Raw genomic sequence first — 20702 nt, 5'->3', positions numbered from 1 at the left:
CGACTGTCCATCCGCCGGACTGCCTATAGTTTGCTTTGTACCCATTCTGATCATTCTTGTCTCATAATACCATCCATATTCCAGGCACGAAGATGAGGCGCCTAATTCTTGTCGCCGTCCTGTGCGCGCTGTCTGCGCCCACCGCGCTGGCCCAGTGTGAGGGACTGGTGGCCGAGGAGTTCCAGACAACCAGCGCTGAGGTCGTCATCGGAGTCATGCAGGACTTCTACGGGAAGTCAAGCGACGAGGAGAGGTGTGAAGGACCCGAAACCGATCAAGAACTCTACGAAGCAGCGAAAACGGCTCTCGCCGCCCTGCCGTCGGGAATAATGACTCCGAAATTTCAGATCGGTGAGCAAAACATGCCCCCCCCCCCAAAAAAAAAAAAAGAAAAGAAAAGAAAAATAAATAAATGAATAAAAATTAGGGGCTCTTCGGTCAACAAGATTTTGTTTTGGATTGTTTTTAAGTCCGTGCATGCTAATGGCTTATCTGGCATGTCTGGAGCAAATTCGACGTACATCACTGTACATAACACCTGTTTAAAAATGCACATTATACAAGCTAACTTATGTCCTATTCTACAACTTTCATTATTGCTTGCCACTGTCAGTATGGTATAGAAAACATTGACCCATCTCTTTTCTTTACTTGCCATAAAAGAATATGATAACTAATGGTACTGTTGCTTCTTCTGCACATGTATAGTATTCATCGTCGATTTGAAATTTACAAAACATAGGTTTGGAACGCTACGAGTCTTGCGGAATTCCCGAGCGAGCGGTCCGCGATGCCACCTACTATGCATCGCAAATCGTTACAGCGGTCAATGTGAGTGACCATCTCACGCCCTGCTTGGACAGTGTGTTTCGACCAGGTGAGTAGATTGTACATAAAAAGAAATCAAACAAACCAACGACCGCTTTTGTTATCTAATTCTGCTGTTTATACAGTATAAAGTATGTATGTGTGAGAGTAATTTTGGGCTTAAATTCGTTGAAGTCGTCACCAAAGACAGAGATCTGAATTAATATGTGTTTATAGTCACTGTGTATGACACTGTGGCCACAATATATCACAATACATAGAAGCTCACAGCAACGCATGGCATGCATCGGATGACTCAGAAGATGGTGTACTTCTAAGCTTCCGCACGTACCCCACCGTTTCCAGAGCACGCTGGTATTACAATGAAGGAGCAGCGCAGCGAGATATAAGCCCCGCCCCTTCATCAATTTTATTTGTCAACCCTAACGAATAACATAGAAATGATAAAAGATGATAATTCTTAGGGTACATGCAGGTAATATGATACTGCAGGTAATATGGCACGTGTGACTTAAAAACCCTTATTACTCCACCTGAACCACTTCCAAAATGCATATTGCGCCATCAATAGTTTTATATCATCACTGTGCTTAGTTCTTGATGATTTTCCTGCTCGCTGACTGAAAGTTTGGTGAGAATATCACCAAATACTGAAAAGATATGTAAAAATTACAGTATTTTTTTAGCCTTGATATAAGATTTGACATTTCACCAATTACACTGGTGTAAGTAAAGTTATTGTGTGTGAAATCAATTCTTTGCATTTTACGTAAGCTCATTGATTGGTTTAACCAAAGAAAGTGTGTTTTGGTCTATGTACTGTACTAAATATGTGTTATATGGCTTCAAAGGGGACCAACAAGACCCAACAAGCTGCAGGTAATATGAGACGTCAATATGGCGGACAGGTTTTATTGACATCTCTGATTTCAAGTGACTTGCCTAGTTAGATAGAAGCCAACATCAAAATACCTCATTTTCTTCTCTGACAGTTTTTTATGTTCAAAGTATATAAAAAATGTATCACAAAGTACAACACACAGCTATATGAACATGTATGTAAATCAATATTTGTGTACTTTAGATAGGGTGCTTCCAAATTAATGCCACAACTAATTTGGTGTGCTATAATCTTTAGTTTAAGTGTTATTTTATATGTGTTAGATACTGTACACGATTACTTCAAACATTTGAATTCACAATTTTCATAGTTTTAACCATAAAAGACTGGGGTCTCAACGTTTTGTGTGATATTTCCGCGGTTTTTATTATTTTTTATTCAATTTTCTTTTTGCAACTGAGCTACGCCAGGCCTAGCTCAGTTGCAAAAAAAAAAAAAGAATAATAAAATATAATAAAATGCCCATCAGGATTATCTTTTTTTCTTTGAACTTTTGTGCAACATTTGATACCTATTTTGTAAAAATAAAAGTAAAAGACCTTTACGTAATAATCTCATGTCGGTAATGAAATCTCATGTCGGCGTCAAATTTGAGAATTTCCGAGATTTGTGTACAAACACACGGAAAATGGCGTTTCATGCTTAAAATCAATTTTTGGCTTAAAATTGTGTTATTTGTCTCAGTTTTAGATAATATTCATATGATATCTATTAAAATTAAATAGTCAAACAACACCAATAGAAAAAAGTCATGAATTTAAGACATAAGATCGTCATTTTAACATTGACACAATGTCTACTATGCACAGTCTCATATTACCTGCACATGCAGGTAATATGAGACTTCTGCGATGATGTCATAATTTGCATATTAACTGTCAACAAAAATATTTGATTGGTGCAAATGCTATATAAAAGGAAGGATGAATAGTTGCTAATTCCCGAAAACAAAGTTTGATGGGTTTCTCTGTATGCATCTTCATGCCATTTATGCAAATGAGCTTAATAGTCTCATATTACCTGCATGTACCCTATTTAGGTCAGGCTCACCTGAGACCAATGCATAAGAGGCATGTATTGCCGAATCATTTTATCATCTTGCTAAAGTCTGTTATGATAAAAAGGAAGCCGCATTACAAAAATGCTGACTGAGACATGGGGATTGACGCCGTAAGTGTAACCGAATGAAAATATTTGTGTCTTAAATCAGATTTGAAAACTATAGAGCTGTACTTCGAATACTCGAAATGTGACCGTATACTTGGCAGGTTTGATTGGGCCTTTTACAAGCGGTGAAGCGGAAGCGGTGGCACCGGTGCTCTCTGCCATCGGAGTGCCGCTGATCAGCCATGCGGCAAGTGCCCCGTCCCTGACTGACGCCGAAATGGACGGATCGTTCCTCCGCACCATTCCATCAGACAATGTACAGGCTCAGGTAATTTCTTGTTTATGATACCGAGACCGGATCTTAAAAACCGAACAAAGTGGAATTGCCTCCTATCAGGCAAGTGTAAGTATGATGCGCAGTCTTTGTGATATCTTGAAATCAGGGGCGGATCCAGGAATTCTGTAAAAGGGGGGGGGGGGGGGAGGGCGCAACTTATATTTCTGGTGCCACTTCCGGGTTTCATTTCATTTTTTTTCTTTTGTTTTTCACGAAAAATAAAGGGGGGGGGGGCGTGCGCTGGTTGCGCCCCCCCCCCCTCTGGATCCGCCACTGCTTTAAATTGTATGATAAGCAACAATAAATTTCTATTACACTATCGACGTTAGTGGTCGAAGTAGAAAATTGACAAGAAAGTACCACGACAACTACAGAATGCTTTGAGAGACATTCTCCACATTGACTATCCATGTGTAGATAAAATGTATCTGAAAGAATCGAAGGCCTGCATGGTAAATGGATTAGGGCAATTATGACTAGAGTTGAGACTCATCCTACTTTCGGGTATTGAATGAAAGGCGTTTTTGCCTCAACGAGAGGTTCTTTGCACTCGGAGTGATGCTGTATCTATAATGCTTGGCTCATCATCTCCGTCTTAAAGGTCATGGTGGAACTCTTGGCAGAGCTGGGATGGACGTACGTGCAGGTTCTCCATAGCGAGGGGAGCTATGGCGAAGGTGGAGCCGGTGCGTTCCTGGACGCTGCGAGGGGACAGGTGGAGGTCGCATCGTTAATCACAGTGCCCAAGGCTGGTGCAGACTACGACGCCATCATCGCCCAGCTTGTGGGAAACAGCGATGCCAAAGGTAGGCCATGACGTCATAAAAGCTGTCCTCTCTTTAGGAGAAGAAGGGCCTAAGTCACCTAAACACTGGTTTCAGCACCTGTCATTTTTCAGCTGCGCCCCTCTCTTGGTTGAGACGGCTTTGATGAAGGAAGTAGATACCACCAGGAGGGGAATTTGAGTCAACAACGATAAGTTACTTTCACAGAATATGAAATGTCCCAGGAGATGGCATCTCTCGTGGCTGGATGAGAATTTGGACGGGAAGACACTGAAAGATAAAGAAATAGATGTGGGGAGGGGGGGGGGGGGCTGTGGCATAATGGATACGACTCCCGAATCTCAAGCGGAGGACCTGAGTTTGATTCCCGCCCAGTGCATACGTCCTTGCACAAGATGTTGCGACCCGCAATGTCCCTCTCAACCCAGGTGTATAAATGGGTACCTGGCAACGCTTGGGTAATAATAATGACAGTGCCCTGTGGTAGAGCAGTGACGACACTGAAGAGACTACCCTGGGTAAATAAGACCTTATCATTTATGACAGATAGATGGATAGATGGGTGAATATGGGTGGATGAATATTTGAGAAGGCAATAATGAAGACAGTTAGGATGCCTACTATGTTGACTAAGAATATTTACAATACGCTTGAAAATCGGAAGGACTCCTCTTGAATGTCGAAAAGTTCACGTTTGTGGTTCTTTCTTCCATGTCTCCAGCGGTCGTAGTCTGGGCGTCTCCTGCCCAGACCGTCGGTCTTCTGACTGCCGTCCAGTCCGCTGGTGGGGCAGCGCTCGATCTCCAGTTTGTAGGCAGTGACTACGTAGCAGAGACGATGGACTCTCAGCTCGCAGGTGCAGCCCTGAACATGGCGGCCAAGGGTCTGATAACGATTGGCCCTGGAGAATACAACAACCCTCAGTTCCAGGTAGGGTAGGAGGAACTGAAACAAACAGTGCTTCCAAGGTGGCCATGATAACACTGCCCTGGCTTCGATGTGAAATCCTCAACGTATTACTGTCTCAAAGAAGGTTGTGCTTTTACAGTTTTTCTGCATAATTTCATCATTGTTAACCTCCTTTTACCAAAAGAAGTGGAAGCAAATGCCACAGGGATACATCATACTACGATCAGTCAAGAAAAAGAAAATGAAAGTAGATACATGCATTCTTATTTGGATTCACGGTCGTCATTGTAACGTCGCTGCTGTACAATGAAGTTTTCATTTTACACATTTGTAGTGATGTTTACTTTTCTCTGATTTTAGGCTTACTTGGCTGCCAATAGCCTTGCCGGAAATGGCAACCCCTATGTTCCTGCCATGATCGATGCAGCCCATGTCTACGTAGATGCCCTCGTCCGCGCACATGCGGACCTGTGCGGCCCCACCACCATGGGTGTGTGTCGCGCCATGAAGGCCCTTGATCCTGCGGAATTCCTGGAGCAGTATGTGCGGACGGCGGACTTCACCGGCGTAACGGGGAGGCGCATCGCATTCGACGAGCACGGAAACCCAGTAGCACCGGCCTACGAGATCAGGCAGTACAAGTCTATGGGTGCTGCCTTTAAGACGCAGATGGTAAGACGGACTCATTAGTATTATCGCCAAATTTGATAGAGAGTAAAAAACCATGGCATGCGAAGTAGCCCAATTGTATTTTGGCTCCATAACGGCCACACGCTAGTTAGTTGGTGAACGTACAGAAGAAATGATCATATTACATAATCAGTGACAGGCTTTTTGAATCTTTATTCATCTTGTCATCTCCCGCTGATATGCCTATTTTCCTATTTCATATTCTACGAAACTGCCTCATTATACTCCTGGGCCCTGTCTTATAAAACTTGTGATAGATATCAATCAATCACAAATCTCTTGAAAGCTGCAATCAATCGCAACCTGTGATTGATTGATTGCAGTTCTCTGTCTTAATTTCAATCATAACTTTTTAATAAGATGGATTTACATTCAATCGTAAAGTTGCGATTGATTTTAATCAATCACAAGTCTTCATAAGACGGGGCCCTAGTCACTACGCTTGTTAGATAAACTTCGTAACCATACTAGTCAAATTAGCTTTGTATAAACATCGATAAAAAACCCACTTTGGTCTCAAAATGACCTTCAATGTTTTCCTATTTCGTGTTTCTGTGCGCGTCTCTCTCTCTCTTTCTCTCTCTCTCTCTCTCTCTCTCTCTCTCTGTGTGTGTATGTGTGTGTGTGTGTATGTGTTTGTTTATTTCTGTTCGTCCGTCTGTGTGTTTCGTAGGTGGGAAGCTGGGCTGGAAGCGGATCACTGAACATTCAGACGAACAACTTTGAGTTCTTCCTTCAAGGTGGAATCCGGTCCAACAGCCCCCCTCCCTCCGTCTGTACCACTGGTTCCTGTCCGGTGGTGTACGACCGCTATGACGTCTTCAAGATTGCTGGTATCTTCCCGATCCATGACCCAGGTTAGTGAGAGCTCAAAGGCCCCTATCAAAAAGGACCATTGTGGTTGATGAGCCTTTTATTTCCTTCAGACGCTTAGACATCGTGCGATTGGAAGTTATTTCAATATAGTAAGAGAAGGACTGTGGTTAAACAGAGAGGCAATCTCGATTCGGTATCATGGCGGGGAAGAGAAGAGGTACATGTATGTCTCTCACCCGTCCCTCTACAACAAGAAGTAGAAAGAGATAGAGAGAAAGAGAAGGAGATATAAGCAAGAAGTCGTTGGTTGGTAATACGTAATTAAGTCTTTATTGTAGGCGCTCATGATCGACGAGACAATACATTGCAAAGTCATGTAAAGAAAGATAAACGAATGAATAAAGTCGTTGAAATATCAGACATTTGACACAGAGTGATTTCTGAAGTATTGGTTTTGAATTTTTGTAGAGCATCTTATTACCATATTTTCTTTAATCCACTGATTTTAATGGAATCGAATGTCATATGTTTTATTTTCTTTTTTTTATAAGTGTCTTTTCAATGGAATAGATGAAACAATAGGACAAGTTTTAGGAGGCCGTTTACCAAAGCAGTACATGGACATTTTGTCTAATGCCGCTTTGGTTTTATGGTTTGATTGGACAGGTTGCTCAACCTTTAGCGGTCATTCCGGGTTTGTCCACTCTCAGGCCATGATGTGGGCCTTGGACAAGGTCAACAGAGACTCGTCCATCCTACCTGGAATTCAGGTAAGGTTCCTGCGAATTAGGCTCCGATTATGGTCAATAATTATTAAAGTAAATTCAATTCAGTCATGTCAGTTTGAATAGATTCGATCATTTTGTTTAAAACACTTTGCAGATTTGAAGCTTAATCATCGTGGGAAATATTGAAAGCAAGTCAAGGAGCTGTGTTATTGAAAGAACATGAGGGAAAAATAAAGGACTACGTTGCAGAGTGTTGCATGTTGATGATTTAAAATTTCTCCCCATTTTCATCGTGAGAGAGAGAGAGAGAGAGAAGGGAAAAGAGGACGAAAGAAAGAGAGAGAAGTGAAAGAGAGAAGTGAAAGAGAGAAGCGAATATCTTCAATAATTTAGGTTTTGATATGAACATGATGAATGCAGGTTTTATGTTACCTTCTCCATAAATGAAGTGTACAATTTGTTCGTATTGAGTGAAAAAAAAAAACTACAAAAAAACTACAGTTTTCATCCTTCTACTCATCAGCTGAAACCCGTTCTAGGTGAGACGTGCTCCTCGGTCCAGCAGGCATCGGCTGCTGCATACGACATCGTGCAGCGCTTCGAGCGGCAGCCAGGCAAGGCGTTTGGGCGTTACCATGGTGACGAGGATTACTACATTGCTGGTGTGATTAGCTACGCGGGAGAAGAGGAGACGATGGAAATTGATGAAGTGTTGCAGGTGTGGACTTGTGGATCTCCTTTTTATTACTTTGACAGAGAATATCAGTTTCAGAGAAATTCTCTTCTGCGTAAATTTTCATGCTTTTTTGTTGCGATTTAATGATATTGTCACCGACTTTTGTTGCCGTTGATGAGCAAAATGTACGCAGTGCTCAGTCAAAGAAAGAAGCCATCAGAAACGTTAACATAGATATGTCATGGACAAATTTAAAAGTATGAAATACATCTTCCTGTCACATTCAGCTCGATTTATAAATGAATATGACATCAGGGACGTGAGATATCTTGGAAATGGGCATAAAATTAACTCTTTCTATTCATGGACAAAAACACTGTCAGATCCTATGCATCAACTCATTTCGCAGATCACTGGCCGCGCAACGCCATTTTTTTTTTCGTTTGCTGTTTTTTAGGCAATACAATGAATTATGTGACATGGAACTATTACGAGTGCTATGTGATTTCACTTTATTCTGTTATAAAAACCATGAGGAGCTCGTGATAGCCCAAATTGTCAATTTTTCTGGAATGATGCAAGTATGTTGTGATGAAGTAGGAGAAAATGCCCAATTATAGGATGTAGACGTTCTTAGTATGACATTGTCACATTTATGTTTATGCACACAGCCACTCGGCGTGCCCCAAATCAGCGATTCCGCCCGCCTCCCGACTCTAAGCGACAAGACGCAGTACCCCTACTTCTCTCGCATGGTGGCACCCAGCTGTAGCATGGTGACGGCCGTCCTGGAATTTCTGCAGGAGCATGGTTTGACATACGTCCAGGTTGTGCAGTCCAATGATGGAATCTATAATGACACGGCTGCGGTTTTCATCGAACGAGCACGGGAGGTACGCCTTTCAATCACTGTGCACTATTTAGTGCTCAGCTCATTTTTATGTTATTTCTTTTTCTTGTTTGAAATTGCCCCTTAATGTGGAGCAACATTTTGAAGTGGATTCACTTCCCCATGTCGATTGTGTTGCAACGTGGATAGAAATCTTGTTGGTTCGATTTAAAGAAAAGATACTTCCTTTATGTTATTTTATAGATATTTGTTCGATCATATTCAAAATTCATATCTGAAAGATTTCTTTGCTGTAAAGTGTATAAATATTACAGTTGTCAATGCATCATTCATGACTCGACAGACATCAAGCGAGATAATCATGCCTTAGCCTCTCAAGAAATATCTGTTTCCTCCATCAAACTGATCCGCCTTGCAGTACGGTGTCTGCGTCGCACAGACTATCACCTTCCAACCAACCACCGACTACAACGGTGTCGTCGACCGCCTCCTAGCCAAGGCTTCGGCGGACGTCGTCGTCAACTTCGCCGACTACTACGAGACCCAATTCTTCTTCAGCGCCCTCGAGCGGCGCGAGCTGCCCGGAGAGTACATGCAGGTCGTGCACGTCTTCACCGAGGATACCATGTACCTTGACAGCTGGGACAGGAATGTCCATGTCGGTAAGTACGATGAGGGCTTAAAGGGGAGCCTGGGTAACTTAAAGGGGACCTCCGGATGATTTTCAGACTTTTACATTTGAGCAACTATAAATTAGTTAAACTGAGTACAGAGTTTCAGAATTTATAGTGATTGGGATGAGGAATGAGAATGTTTTCAAAATTTATAACAAATTGCAATGAACAAGGATGATGACATGGCAGCCTCACCATAAGAATGTATGAGTTGGGGCTCAAGGAAGCAGAACAAAAGAAGAAGGCATGCATAGATTTTTCACAGGTAAACTTGTTGAGCATGTGGTATTGTAACGGAATTACACTGCTACATTTCTGAAATATATGAGGCTCTGATGTCATCAACACCGTTCAGTGTAATTTGTTTAAGATTTTAAATTCATTGGTTTTTCTGCTCAAGGACCACAATAAATTCCACGAATCTATATATGGAGCTGTCGATTTATGTACTGCATGATGTGAAATTATGAAAATCGTCCGGAATGCCCCTTTAAAATGCAATGGTCAGTCATTAGGAAAGGCGGACTCAGGGAACTATACGAACAACTCTGTGGCCCTGTCCTTGGATGTTGAGGTAAAGACCTAGTCCTGGACCTGGACTTCCTGTGTCCTCCTATAGACAAGGGCCCCTCAGAAACGTTCATCTTTCCACCTTCATGAATATCTGTACCTACTATGTTTACTACTAAAGATGAGTTCACATCTTAGGTAGAAAGCATTGTCCCGGAATACAAGTCACTTGTCCAGTGTTACATGCACATTCTGAACCTTGAACTGTTTGTTCATATCTTAGGTAGAAAGCATCACACTCCAAGACTATAAAGTGATTCATAATCCATTGTTCCGTTCACATAATATTTCTTAGGCTTGACTTTTTAGTTTAGTTTCTTTGTGACGTAGATTCCTTTGATATTTTGTTATACTGTATAATACCTGGTATTCACCGTCCCGAACTTTATCTTTCCTTTCCTTCACACTTCAATGTATTATTGATGTATAAAATGTATCTTTTGAATGTGTGCACTGTATATATTCATATTTTCTTATTATCATCTTTTGTGAAAACACACTCATAGATATTGTTTTTTCTGCTTTTAAGAATTTTATCATTTGACGATGTGCGGAGAAATCATCACTTTCATCCCTATTTAGCTCCATATTGGTTCAATAGCAAATCTTCAACAAACTTTCACTATACTATAGAATCAAAGTCAAGTTCGTTGACTGTTCACCTTGAGGAGGAAAGATGATTGGTCCATCTTGATTGTTGTTGTTTTTTGTTGTTTTTTTGTTCCCGAGAGAAAGATAATGCCCACTAAACTCAAATCCTCGTTCTCGTTGGTCTTACAGATTCCATCACTCTTGCCAGGGTTACCACCCCCGTCGAAGACTTCACCAACTACTTTGCGGCGTTGACCCCCAGTGCGGTGATGCAGGAGGACCTGTTTAGTGACTCAGTGGAAAACACCTGGTTCTATGAATACTGGATGAAGAAATTCGAATGCCAGCTGTCGTACTCAGGATTACCACAGCGCTATTCCACTCCTTGCACAGGTGGGTCTCCACAACGGGTCTAGGGCAATTACCCCCTGGACAATTACCCCGGACCCTTCCCCTGACCCTAGCCCTAATCCTAATCCTGAACCTAATCCTTACCCTACCCCAAACTCTAACCTAAACCTAACCCTAACCCTTGTGTTTATGTACTCTGACCATATCACTAACCAGTATTTATCCGGGGGTAATTGTCCTCGGGGGTAATTGCCCTGATAAGCTCCACAACTATTAAAAAATGTGTTATCATGAGACCAAATGTTTGATCCTCGTGTTACATTAGCGCAAGAGAAATAACGAAGTGAATTAGTATTCATCATGCTACTGGATTTGTAAAATAGAGGTTACCGCCTGCTATGTGATTAGCTTCCTACTGCCATTCTCTGGAGGCATGACGGAGATTGATGTATGAACAAATCGCACAAACAATTTGATTGTAGAAGGTATTTCTGTCTATATCGTACATATTATGCGAAGGAAGGAGTATTTGTCAATGTTTATGCACCTGAAAAGCAAAAGACGTGAAAATACAGCGGATGAATTGCGAACAGTATCAAGATCCTTTATAGAACGTGAGGAAGAACGTGATAAGCAAAGACCTTCAATAGGAAATGTAGGACCACGAAAACAGAAATGTCTTACTTTCAGTAGCTTCTAGGAAATTTAGTCACAGTTGTGCATTATCAAAGAAGTTTATAATACAGAGAACATTCCGTTTTGAAATCAATATACCCTTGGATGACAAAACGAATGTGTTCAATGTCGGCGCCATTTTTTCTTGTTGTTCAAAAATGTTTCCCGTGATTAGCGATACTGAAGTGATTTCATGCTCTATTGGCATCCTTACAGGAATGGAATCCTTGTCACGTGACGAGATTCCAAGCACGGAGGGAGTAATCAACGCTGTTCACGTGTACGCGCAAGCCCTGTCCGCCCTCCAACGTGACAAGTGTGTCAGCACGGGTGCGGTGCGCAGCGGTATCTGTCAGGCGCTGCTGGACACGACGCCCAGCGAGTGGACGCGCTACATCCGCGAAGTGAACTTCATGAGCGTGTCAGGTAGTATGCAGGAGGTTGAGTTCGACGCGGAAGGGGACGGCCCCGTAGCTCTGAACTTTGTGGCGCTCACCAGTGCTCTCACTAACAACCCTGTGAGTGATAACCATTAAAGAGTCCTGGTTCACTTCATTCTCAAAGCTGTCTACCATTATATTCATAATGGTGCTCGTGATTTCCAGGAAGCAGTATATAGGTGACTTTATTATATCAAAACGAGGTCAAGATTGTTATGATAGGATACATATATATATATATATATATATATATATAATATCTATAATGATATTATGTATAGGGCCTAGAGTATACACCTGATCACACGAATCGCTCTTTGTAAGTATATCTAAATCATTGCAATACAATGAGTTTGTGGTTTATCAAACCCACATTTGCCATTTATGAAGGTGCACTTGTAACGTTAACTTCACCAACTTTATAGCATTGTTATGTGTATAGATAAATTATGGTTACAACCTCCTCATTATCAATATACTTAGTGAATGGTTCTTAGATTGTCTTTAATGACATCTTCTTGATGTGTGTTTCAGTTTGTTTATGTATCATAAATCCGGTTGTTTAAAACACAAACCATTAATGACATATCTTGAGTGAATGAAATTGAAAATTGCAGACAGAAAGCACGCAATTATAATTGTACAAATCAAGAATCAAAATTTTTAATACTTACCAGGTGGCAAAATATGATGCGAATGGGCTGGTTATCCTCGACAACCGGTACTCCGTCGGTGCCGGCAAGGAGTCAACGTGCCGAGGGCTGTGCGCCGAGTGTGAGACTCCTGAGAATCTCGGGGCAACCTACATGCGCATTCCCGGTGACTTTGACATTCCCGCTGTGCTCTGGTTGAGCGAGGAGGGTGCTCCTGCCAATTTGACCTGTGGGGCCACGCGCTACACGGAAACCATGGCTATCCAGGTGAGCTGTAAAATCCTTTGTTGCTTGTGTGCTCTGAGTGCCGATCGGTAAAGAACAAACAAACACAAACAAACAAGCAAACACAAACAAACAAACAAAAACCAGAACCAAAACAATATAATACAAAGCATCATCAACAACAACAAAACTATACTAAACTTGCTGTACACACTGTCCAACTCCTTGTGTTAAACAACAACAAATAATTTATCAGAAAATTTAAACGATTATGTTTTCTGTCATGTCTGTTACGAAAATAAAGAAGGAAAATAATAAATAATGATTATGATGTTTCTCATTTGGAACGAACTTTAGTCGTTGGTCACACGGCAGCTTGTATGAACTTACTTTGAGAGTATCGACACCGAAAGTAAATCCAAATGACTCGGCCGAACCATAACATATTTGCATTGTACATCTTGCAGCATGTGTGTCCCTGCGTTTAAAAACAACGGCAAATCATTACAATTTCCAAATGACATAATGCGATATGTCTCAACCTGTGATTTATTTGAGTGTAAAACAATTTGTCTTGATTAATTTCGACTCAAAGGAAGATGTAAAGACATCAATTATGAATTCCTTCATTGAATTTCAGATCATCAAATACGCACTGGATCAAATCAACAACAACAGCAAAATTCTCCCTGGCATCAAGCTGGGCCTAACGGTCATCGATTCTTGCGGTCAGTTCCTCGTCGCTGCCCGTCAGCTGACTGCGGTCATGGGTTCCACCACCCTCGACCTGCCCGAGACTGGTCCCATGATTGGTGTCCTCGGTCCAGTCAGGGAGTACCTGCAAGGTCACGTGGCCAGTGACGTCACATCTCCCTTCAAAATACCTACGGTATGGATATCATTTGATCAAGAGTGATTATTGACGCGGTGAATTCCTTTTTCTGTTTTTGTCCTGTCTCTGTGAGTTTCTGTTAATTCTGTCATGATTGTCGAAATGGCGACCTGTAAGACCAGTATACTGCGTCCATATCCCTTTATGATGTCCTGGGTCGTTCTTAGACTGTTAAACACACCGACCCCGAGATGAAAATTACTTGGCACTTCGATTAGAACTTTGCATACTACACCACTGAAAAACAAAACAAAACAAAACAAAACTCCTTTTCACATGGCAAACTTTCCTGTCTAGATTGGCTTCACGCCCGCCAGTCCGTCGGTCTTCAGCGACGAAGGACCATACCCGGCATCGTCGCTGGTCAGCACCGCCCCGTCGTACGACCAGGAGGCCAGGGCAGTGGTCGATGTCCTCGTCCATATGGGATGGCGCCACGTCCTCTTTGTGTATTCCCACTCCTACTACGGTCATGCAGGTAACTCCAGTGATGATAACGTGCTGCTTTTCTGGCCATACATTTGCAAGTTTTAGAGTGATTAAGCCTATGATGTCCTTTTCCGAGGATTATGTCCCTAATATCAAGCACAAGCTGCTTTCCTTGAAAAAAAAAATAATGCCACTGACTGGATCTTTTAAGATCACAACTTATCAGTCCCTTGAAGATATTCCTTCTGGGGATAAACTTTGACACAACGTTAGAAGTAAATGAACAGTTGTTTATATCCGTTTAGTTGTGTTTTTTTTTTACTCCATATCCAGTGCCACATTGTTTGTTTGTTTTTTAAGTTACTGATGGGGATTGCTGTAATATCGATTGGTTGAATGGGTTTTTGTAAATCAGTCATTACCTTTTTACTGACACAAACTATTTTCAACGATGAGAGCTTGATTTGCAAACGAAGACGTGGCATACTAATCGTGTGGACTATTGTCTCTAATATATTATTATTTCAGTGAAAACGTAGGAAGATAAACTTCGCTTTTGTAATGATGTTTGTGGCATCACCTTATACCAGGAAACACAACGTTCAACGAGGCCGCCGTCGCCAACGGCATCTGTGTCCGTGAGAGCATTGGCATCGACCTGGACTCACCGCAGGCTATCCATGACGACATCGTCACCACGATCAGGAACTACAACATCTCAGTCGTCGTCGCCTTTGTTGAGAGTGAGTGCTACTAGGTTATCTAATAAGTGGAAGAGCTGAAGTGGGAGCACTGTGGTACCAAAAACAAAAACAAAAAGGCTCTAGACGTTTAAACGGAGATCCCGAGTTCGGATCCCGCTCGGTCCTCGGCTTCTGTAATAAAATGATTTAACTCCATTGTCTCTCTTGACCCCGGCGCAAAACATGGTTTGTGGCGTTACAAAAGTACTTACATTGCAGTGGCAGGGCAAGGTGGAAATGTTGTATTTAAACTGAAGGACTACATTGGGTGTATACATAGGCCTACTACTCTTACGAGAATGAGAAGGGTCGACGAGACTCGCGTATGATCGCCTGTGAAATGTGTGCCCATTCATACATGTCGTAGAATCTTTAGTGTTTAATTTTCTATACAGTATCACAACTTTTGTCTTCATTTTGTCCTAAAGAATTGACCTTTCCACTCATCGTATTTAGTCTTCAAGTGGTCGTAATTTGAAATGAATCTAATGACTGCATAATGCACACCATCCCAACGTTTTGCTAGTTTTGCCCTTTATCTCCATTCATTAAAACAGGTCTGATAATGTACTCTAGTAGTATGTCAAAGAGGCAAATTCAAGAGAAAATGTACAAGAAAATTATCATTTTTGTATGATTATGGAAAATAATGTCCATCTCCGGGGCCATGAAGTTTTTTTTTCCCCTTATGAAAAAAAGAGAAAATCATCCAAGATTAATCGAAACCATTTCAGGTGGTATATGGAGCTAAACAAATTACAGTAACTTTGGCGTAGCAATTAGAAAAGGCGCCTCAACTGCTCAAGTTTTGTTTCCTACCTAAGGTGGTGACGCGCGTGCCCTCCTCACGGCCGAAAAGACCTTGCCCAAGTCGGGACCCACTTCAGTAGACAAGATCACGTGGATTGGATCGGACAAGTGGTTCACTGACCCAGAGGTGGACGTGACCCAGGGTCTGGAGGATATTGCTCGCGGTGCCATCGTTATCACAAACTACATCGTTGACCTTCAGCCGCTGAAGAACCATCTCTCCAACTTAGGTGGGAATAAATCACTACGAATATTGCTATAATTTAATGTATCTCAAAATTTGAAGAAAAATTTATGACTTTTACATCTAAATGCAACGTTGTTCTGAAAATTGATTTAAAAATTGGTCAGAGTGCAGCGATTGTTAAATCGCAAGCATGTTTATACGCATATAATTTTACCAAAAGATGACAAGCTAATCACCTCTCGAACGAAAACGCACATCGTGGAGATTCAAATAATGTTGAAATTGGTTATTACGTATGAAGTTGTATACATTCTGAAAGTATGAGGTAACCCCGCTTTAATTAGCGCAAAGTAAAAAAAGACACACTTTAAATGGATTGAAATCCATGCTTGTAATCATATCATTTCTATTAGAAAGAAAAAAAAAAACGAAGTTAAGAAATATCGCTCTTTTTATTACCCTTGACCTTCATAGATCTGGAGAAGGAGATGGACAACAACCATTGGCTGCGTAACTACGTCGTGGACGAGTTGGCTGAAGGCTGTTCGTCCTCGCAGTGCCTCAAGGACGTTGACCTCGGCAAGCAGGGGCGTCTCCCTGCCTACACCGCCACGCTGATCAACGCCGTACACGTCTTGGCACAGGCGTTGCATAACAAGATTCAGATCACGTGCGGAAATGGTGAGACTGCTTTCTTTATACAATTCCCAAAAATGCCAAAAGAGCTTAATCATCATGACAGATCAAATGACGACTTGCAAATTAGATAAAGAAAATAGATTTTGAAATAATTTGTAAATCGTCAAAATGAAAGTACCAGGAAAAAAGTGCCATTTTCTAAAAACTTATCTATGATGCTATTTTTTTTTCAGTGTCACTATCAGCAATAATGTAAAAAAAAATAGAATAGTGTTCTGCACTGAGTGAGTCTTACTTGTAGAGAATGTAGAATAGAAACAAAAACAAAGAATGAGTGGTAGGGGAGAAGGTGGGTGGTACTAGGGAAGAATCACAGTATTGAATTATCAAAAGTGGTTAAGAATAATTTCTTCCGTCTTGTATTATGTCCGTAATGTACGAATTAAGGTATACTTTCGGGTGTTTCTTTTAAATGATTATCATGACGAAGATGAAGATGATGTCAGTAGTACAAGGCTATGTTCTTGCTTCAATTACAGGTGTGAGTTATAGTTACTCCATTTTGTGGTAAAGTAGCTTACAGAATCATTTTCAGAAATGGTCTTCCTTGAGATGAGCTAGAAGAGCTGTTGGAAAGTGAACCGAATTCGGACAAAGATTTTCTTGCAAGAAGAGAAAAACACAATAATAATCATACCATGATTGACGTTGACTCATACATCATGTTCCCTCTTGGTCGTGTAAATTAAAAAAACTGATGACCATCCCCCTCCCCTCCCTCCCTCCCCCCCCCCCCCCCCCCCCATTATCTCATCAGGTGAGTACGTTGAGCACGAGTACAAGCGCGCCGCCTATGTTCTGAAGCCCATCAATGAGACCGCTCCTCTCTGCTCCGAGTTCTACGACCTTCACTATCACCACATCCTCTACGCCATCAAGAGTGCTTACGTCGAGGCCGGCGCCGGCGGCCGTCCGTTCTGGTTCGAGAATCGCCAGGGACCCGCCGAATATTCCATCATCAACTTCCAAGGTGACGGGATCACAGGCAGTTTTGTCCCGGTAAGATAACTTTTTTTTTTTGCACTCCTTCATAATGCATTTGGGGATAACTAGATCTTTTCATAAGTTTGAGTTTAAGTTTTTGTTGAGTTTGAGCATGCTCTTCATCAATTTTATTTCAATTTAATGCAGTTATATTTTAATATAACGTCGCAACTGAGTATGGGGTCACATTTGCAACTGAGTGAGCAACTCTCAGAGGACCAATGACATTGAGTTCCCTCCGAAAAAAAAAGAAGCCACACAGAATAAAATGCCTTGCGTATGGTTGCTTCTGCTGCTGACAACGAACTTGAATCAGAACCTCAAGATTTAGACTGAGAGTTTTTGTCCATTGAGCCTCATCTTGAATATTTCGATCCTGTCGCGGTAGTTCTTTGTTTTCCTCACATTCCCTGTATTTTTTTTTCTTATTTATAGTCGACAATGCCAGAATGTGAGTTTTGTGCTCTGAAAGCATTGAAGGTACATCCCTTCGAAAAAAAAAAACCTACGTGTTCAGACACAAAAAACACAAAAACGACCGACCATGATAAGAATACCCCACACGTGGCAATGGTTTTTCATGAATGGCAATTCTTCCATGAATCGAAATCTCATATATGATACCAATTAAGTATTTGAAATTTCTCTGAGCTTAGACTGGACGACAGGTATGGTTTGTTCAGAGAAGCTGTAAGCAAGGTTGACTGCATTTGCTTTGGTCGGCAAATGTATGAAAGACATTGAATCATTTCCATTCTTTGGTCGTCTCCTCAGATCGGCCAGTATGTGAGTGGACAACTGACCATGGATGACCGTAGGATTTATCTCTACAACCCCGATGCGGACAGACCCATTTCAGCACCGGCGGTGTGCGAGACCCGGGTGGAGGATCCCACCTCGTGTCCTGTTATCGATGCGCAACCTCCAAGCAGCTGGTCGTGGAATCAAGGCGCCGAAGCCTGGGTGGTCGTGGTGCTGATCGTGGCTGCTGTCGGAGGACTTGTGGCCTTGGCCAGTATCCCCATCTTCGTCAGTCATCGCAAGTCTTCCCAGATCAAGAGAGCTAACCCTTTCCTGATGTGCATGGTAGCCCTCGGGGTCATCCTCATGTACCTGAACAACGTGTGGTACATGGTGGTTCCTGGAGAGTCTTCCTGTGGTATGCAACGCTGGATGACCAGCTTCTCCTATGCCGTCGTCTATGCGGCCCTGGCAACCAAAGCTGTCGCTTGCAGCAACTTGTGTAAGAAGTTCAGCAACTCTACCTTCACCGCCCAACCGGTTCAGATTCTTCTCTTCTTCACTCTTTTGATCACGGAGGTCGTTCTGGTCACCGAATGGCTCATCCTCGATCCTGCAAGTGGGGTTGAAATGTTTGAAGTTGATGGTCTCGGCTGTTCTGCATATGCTGGCATCGCCTGTAACCATAGCAACTCCTCCACCGTCCTCTCCATGGTCTACGTCTACATCCTCGTCTTCCTCACATTCGTCCTGTCTTTCTTCTCTGCCGGAGGCAGCCAGGACAGTGCGACCAAGAAAGAGCGCCGTACCCTCGTCTACACCAGCCTCCTTAGCATCTGCTTCCTGGTGGCCTGGAGCTGCTGCTACACCCTCCTGCCACGCCCAAGCTACCGCACACCTGCTCTGCTCATTGGCATCACAGTGGACGCCACATCCATCCTCTTGTTCTACATCGCCTTCAAACTTGTGGCCATCTTCTCTGGTGATGAAGACAGCGACGATGAGTCGGTAGAGTCTGTTGATGTTGGCAGTGATATCCGCAAGGAGAAGCTGGGCCTGGATAATGGTGGTAAGTGGCCATCTCAAGCCAACAATGAAAGTAATTCAATGGTGATGATTAAATAGACAGTCCATCATGGCAAAAGCATAGAGTCTCTGTGAGGTAATCTTAAACTAACAATCATAAGGACACGGGCTTCTGAACTCGAAATACAAAGTTTGACACGAATGATCGTTTTCAGTATTCAGTAAAAGAGAGGAAGCTGGGATGAGAGATAGAGAACGATCCAGCAGGATAATTACTGGTAAGAGAGAGGAGACTTCCGAATATTAACGATTCGTCGTCTTCTTGATGGACACGTGCTCCTGATCTCGAAATTCAAAGTGTGGCCCGTATTATCGTTTTTAGTATTCAGTTGTAGTGGTGTAGGTTCTTAATTAGAAGTTTTGGCGTCGGATGTGCCATCCCTGACTTCCGCTGAATTTAGAATTATCTTCAGAGATCTGAAGGTGTAATGACGTTAAAAGAGAGGAAACTGGAATGTGATCAGATTGAGAAAAAGCCAACAGGATAATTGGCAAGGGAGAGGAGACTTTCAAATATTAATGAATCGTCGTCTTCTTGGTTCGGCGTTCTCTTAGAATAAATATCGTGTTTCATGTTTCTGTCCTCCTTCGCTTGCAGGAGCGGTGATCAATGACGCCGATCACCAGACGCCATTTTAGCTTTTGAAAATAAAGACGTGGACTGCTTGTCACTGACGATCTGATGAAGGGATGTTGGCAAATGTATACCCCACCACTCAGCCGCTGACGCCAAACTAGGACACGAATGATGAATTTGAAGAGGTCTTTCAGTGGTTTTTGATTTGCTTTGTTTTTGTTTTGTTTTACACGCAGAATAGCGATACTTCAGAAAATATCCGATGGTTATGTATTTCTTTTCCATATAGCATCATGTTTGAATTTATTAGACTTTTACAAATATTTTCGTAAATTGAGAAATTATGGGAAACTGTAAATTGAGGTTGAAAATAAGATTGAAATGCATGTAAGAAAAGAAAACAAATCAGTTACCTATTGCATGAAGTTCTTGAGTAAAATACTCAGAATTATTGTTCATAATTTCTGGGGGACTGATTTCCTATCATCCTTCACCAAAGTTTTGATTTTAAAGAATATTGTTTATGAGTTATATGTAATCACAGATATAATGATCAAAAGGAATTCCTGTAATATTTGTCTTTCCTCCATTGCTGTACTTGCATAAATGAGAATCTTTCCGTTCAGTATAAGCTTACTGTAAATAACCTGTGCTCTATACTTCAGTATTCAACCCTTTGTGCCTGTCGTTGTGTCTTATGTTCGAAACAGCAGTATTTTTTTAACAATGTACTTCACTTTACTATAAG

General features: G+C 42.0%; 1 protein-coding gene across 1 annotated transcript; it reads left to right on the top strand.

The window, feature by feature from the left end:
- Positions 1 to 92: 92 nt before the first annotated feature.
- On the top strand, positions 93 to 20016 carry LOC139717873 (uncharacterized). Its single transcript, XM_071629361.1, has 22 exons — positions 93 to 351; positions 743 to 877; positions 2998 to 3164; positions 3775 to 3979; positions 4680 to 4888; positions 5228 to 5539; positions 6231 to 6414; positions 7040 to 7143; positions 7625 to 7819; positions 8449 to 8670; positions 9046 to 9289; positions 10652 to 10855; positions 11705 to 12006; positions 12606 to 12848; positions 13447 to 13695; positions 13996 to 14176; positions 14718 to 14870; positions 15695 to 15910; positions 16342 to 16548; positions 17324 to 17565; positions 18325 to 19360; positions 19976 to 20016. Exons 1-22 carry the CDS (start codon positions 93 to 95, stop codon positions 20014 to 20016), a joined length of 5310 nt encoding a protein of 1769 aa, XP_071485462.1.
- The last annotated feature ends 686 nt before the right edge of the window (positions 20017 to 20702 follow it).

The sequence above is a fragment of the Diadema antillarum genome, unplaced genomic scaffold, assembly GCF_040938485.1.
Source record: "Diadema antillarum isolate AM-2024a unplaced genomic scaffold, OU_Dant_1.0 scf00000084, whole genome shotgun sequence".
In the NCBI taxonomy this organism is placed as follows: domain Eukaryota; kingdom Metazoa; phylum Echinodermata; class Echinoidea; order Diadematoida; family Diadematidae; genus Diadema; species Diadema antillarum.
This window is presented reverse-complemented; position numbering and strand designations above follow the sequence as displayed.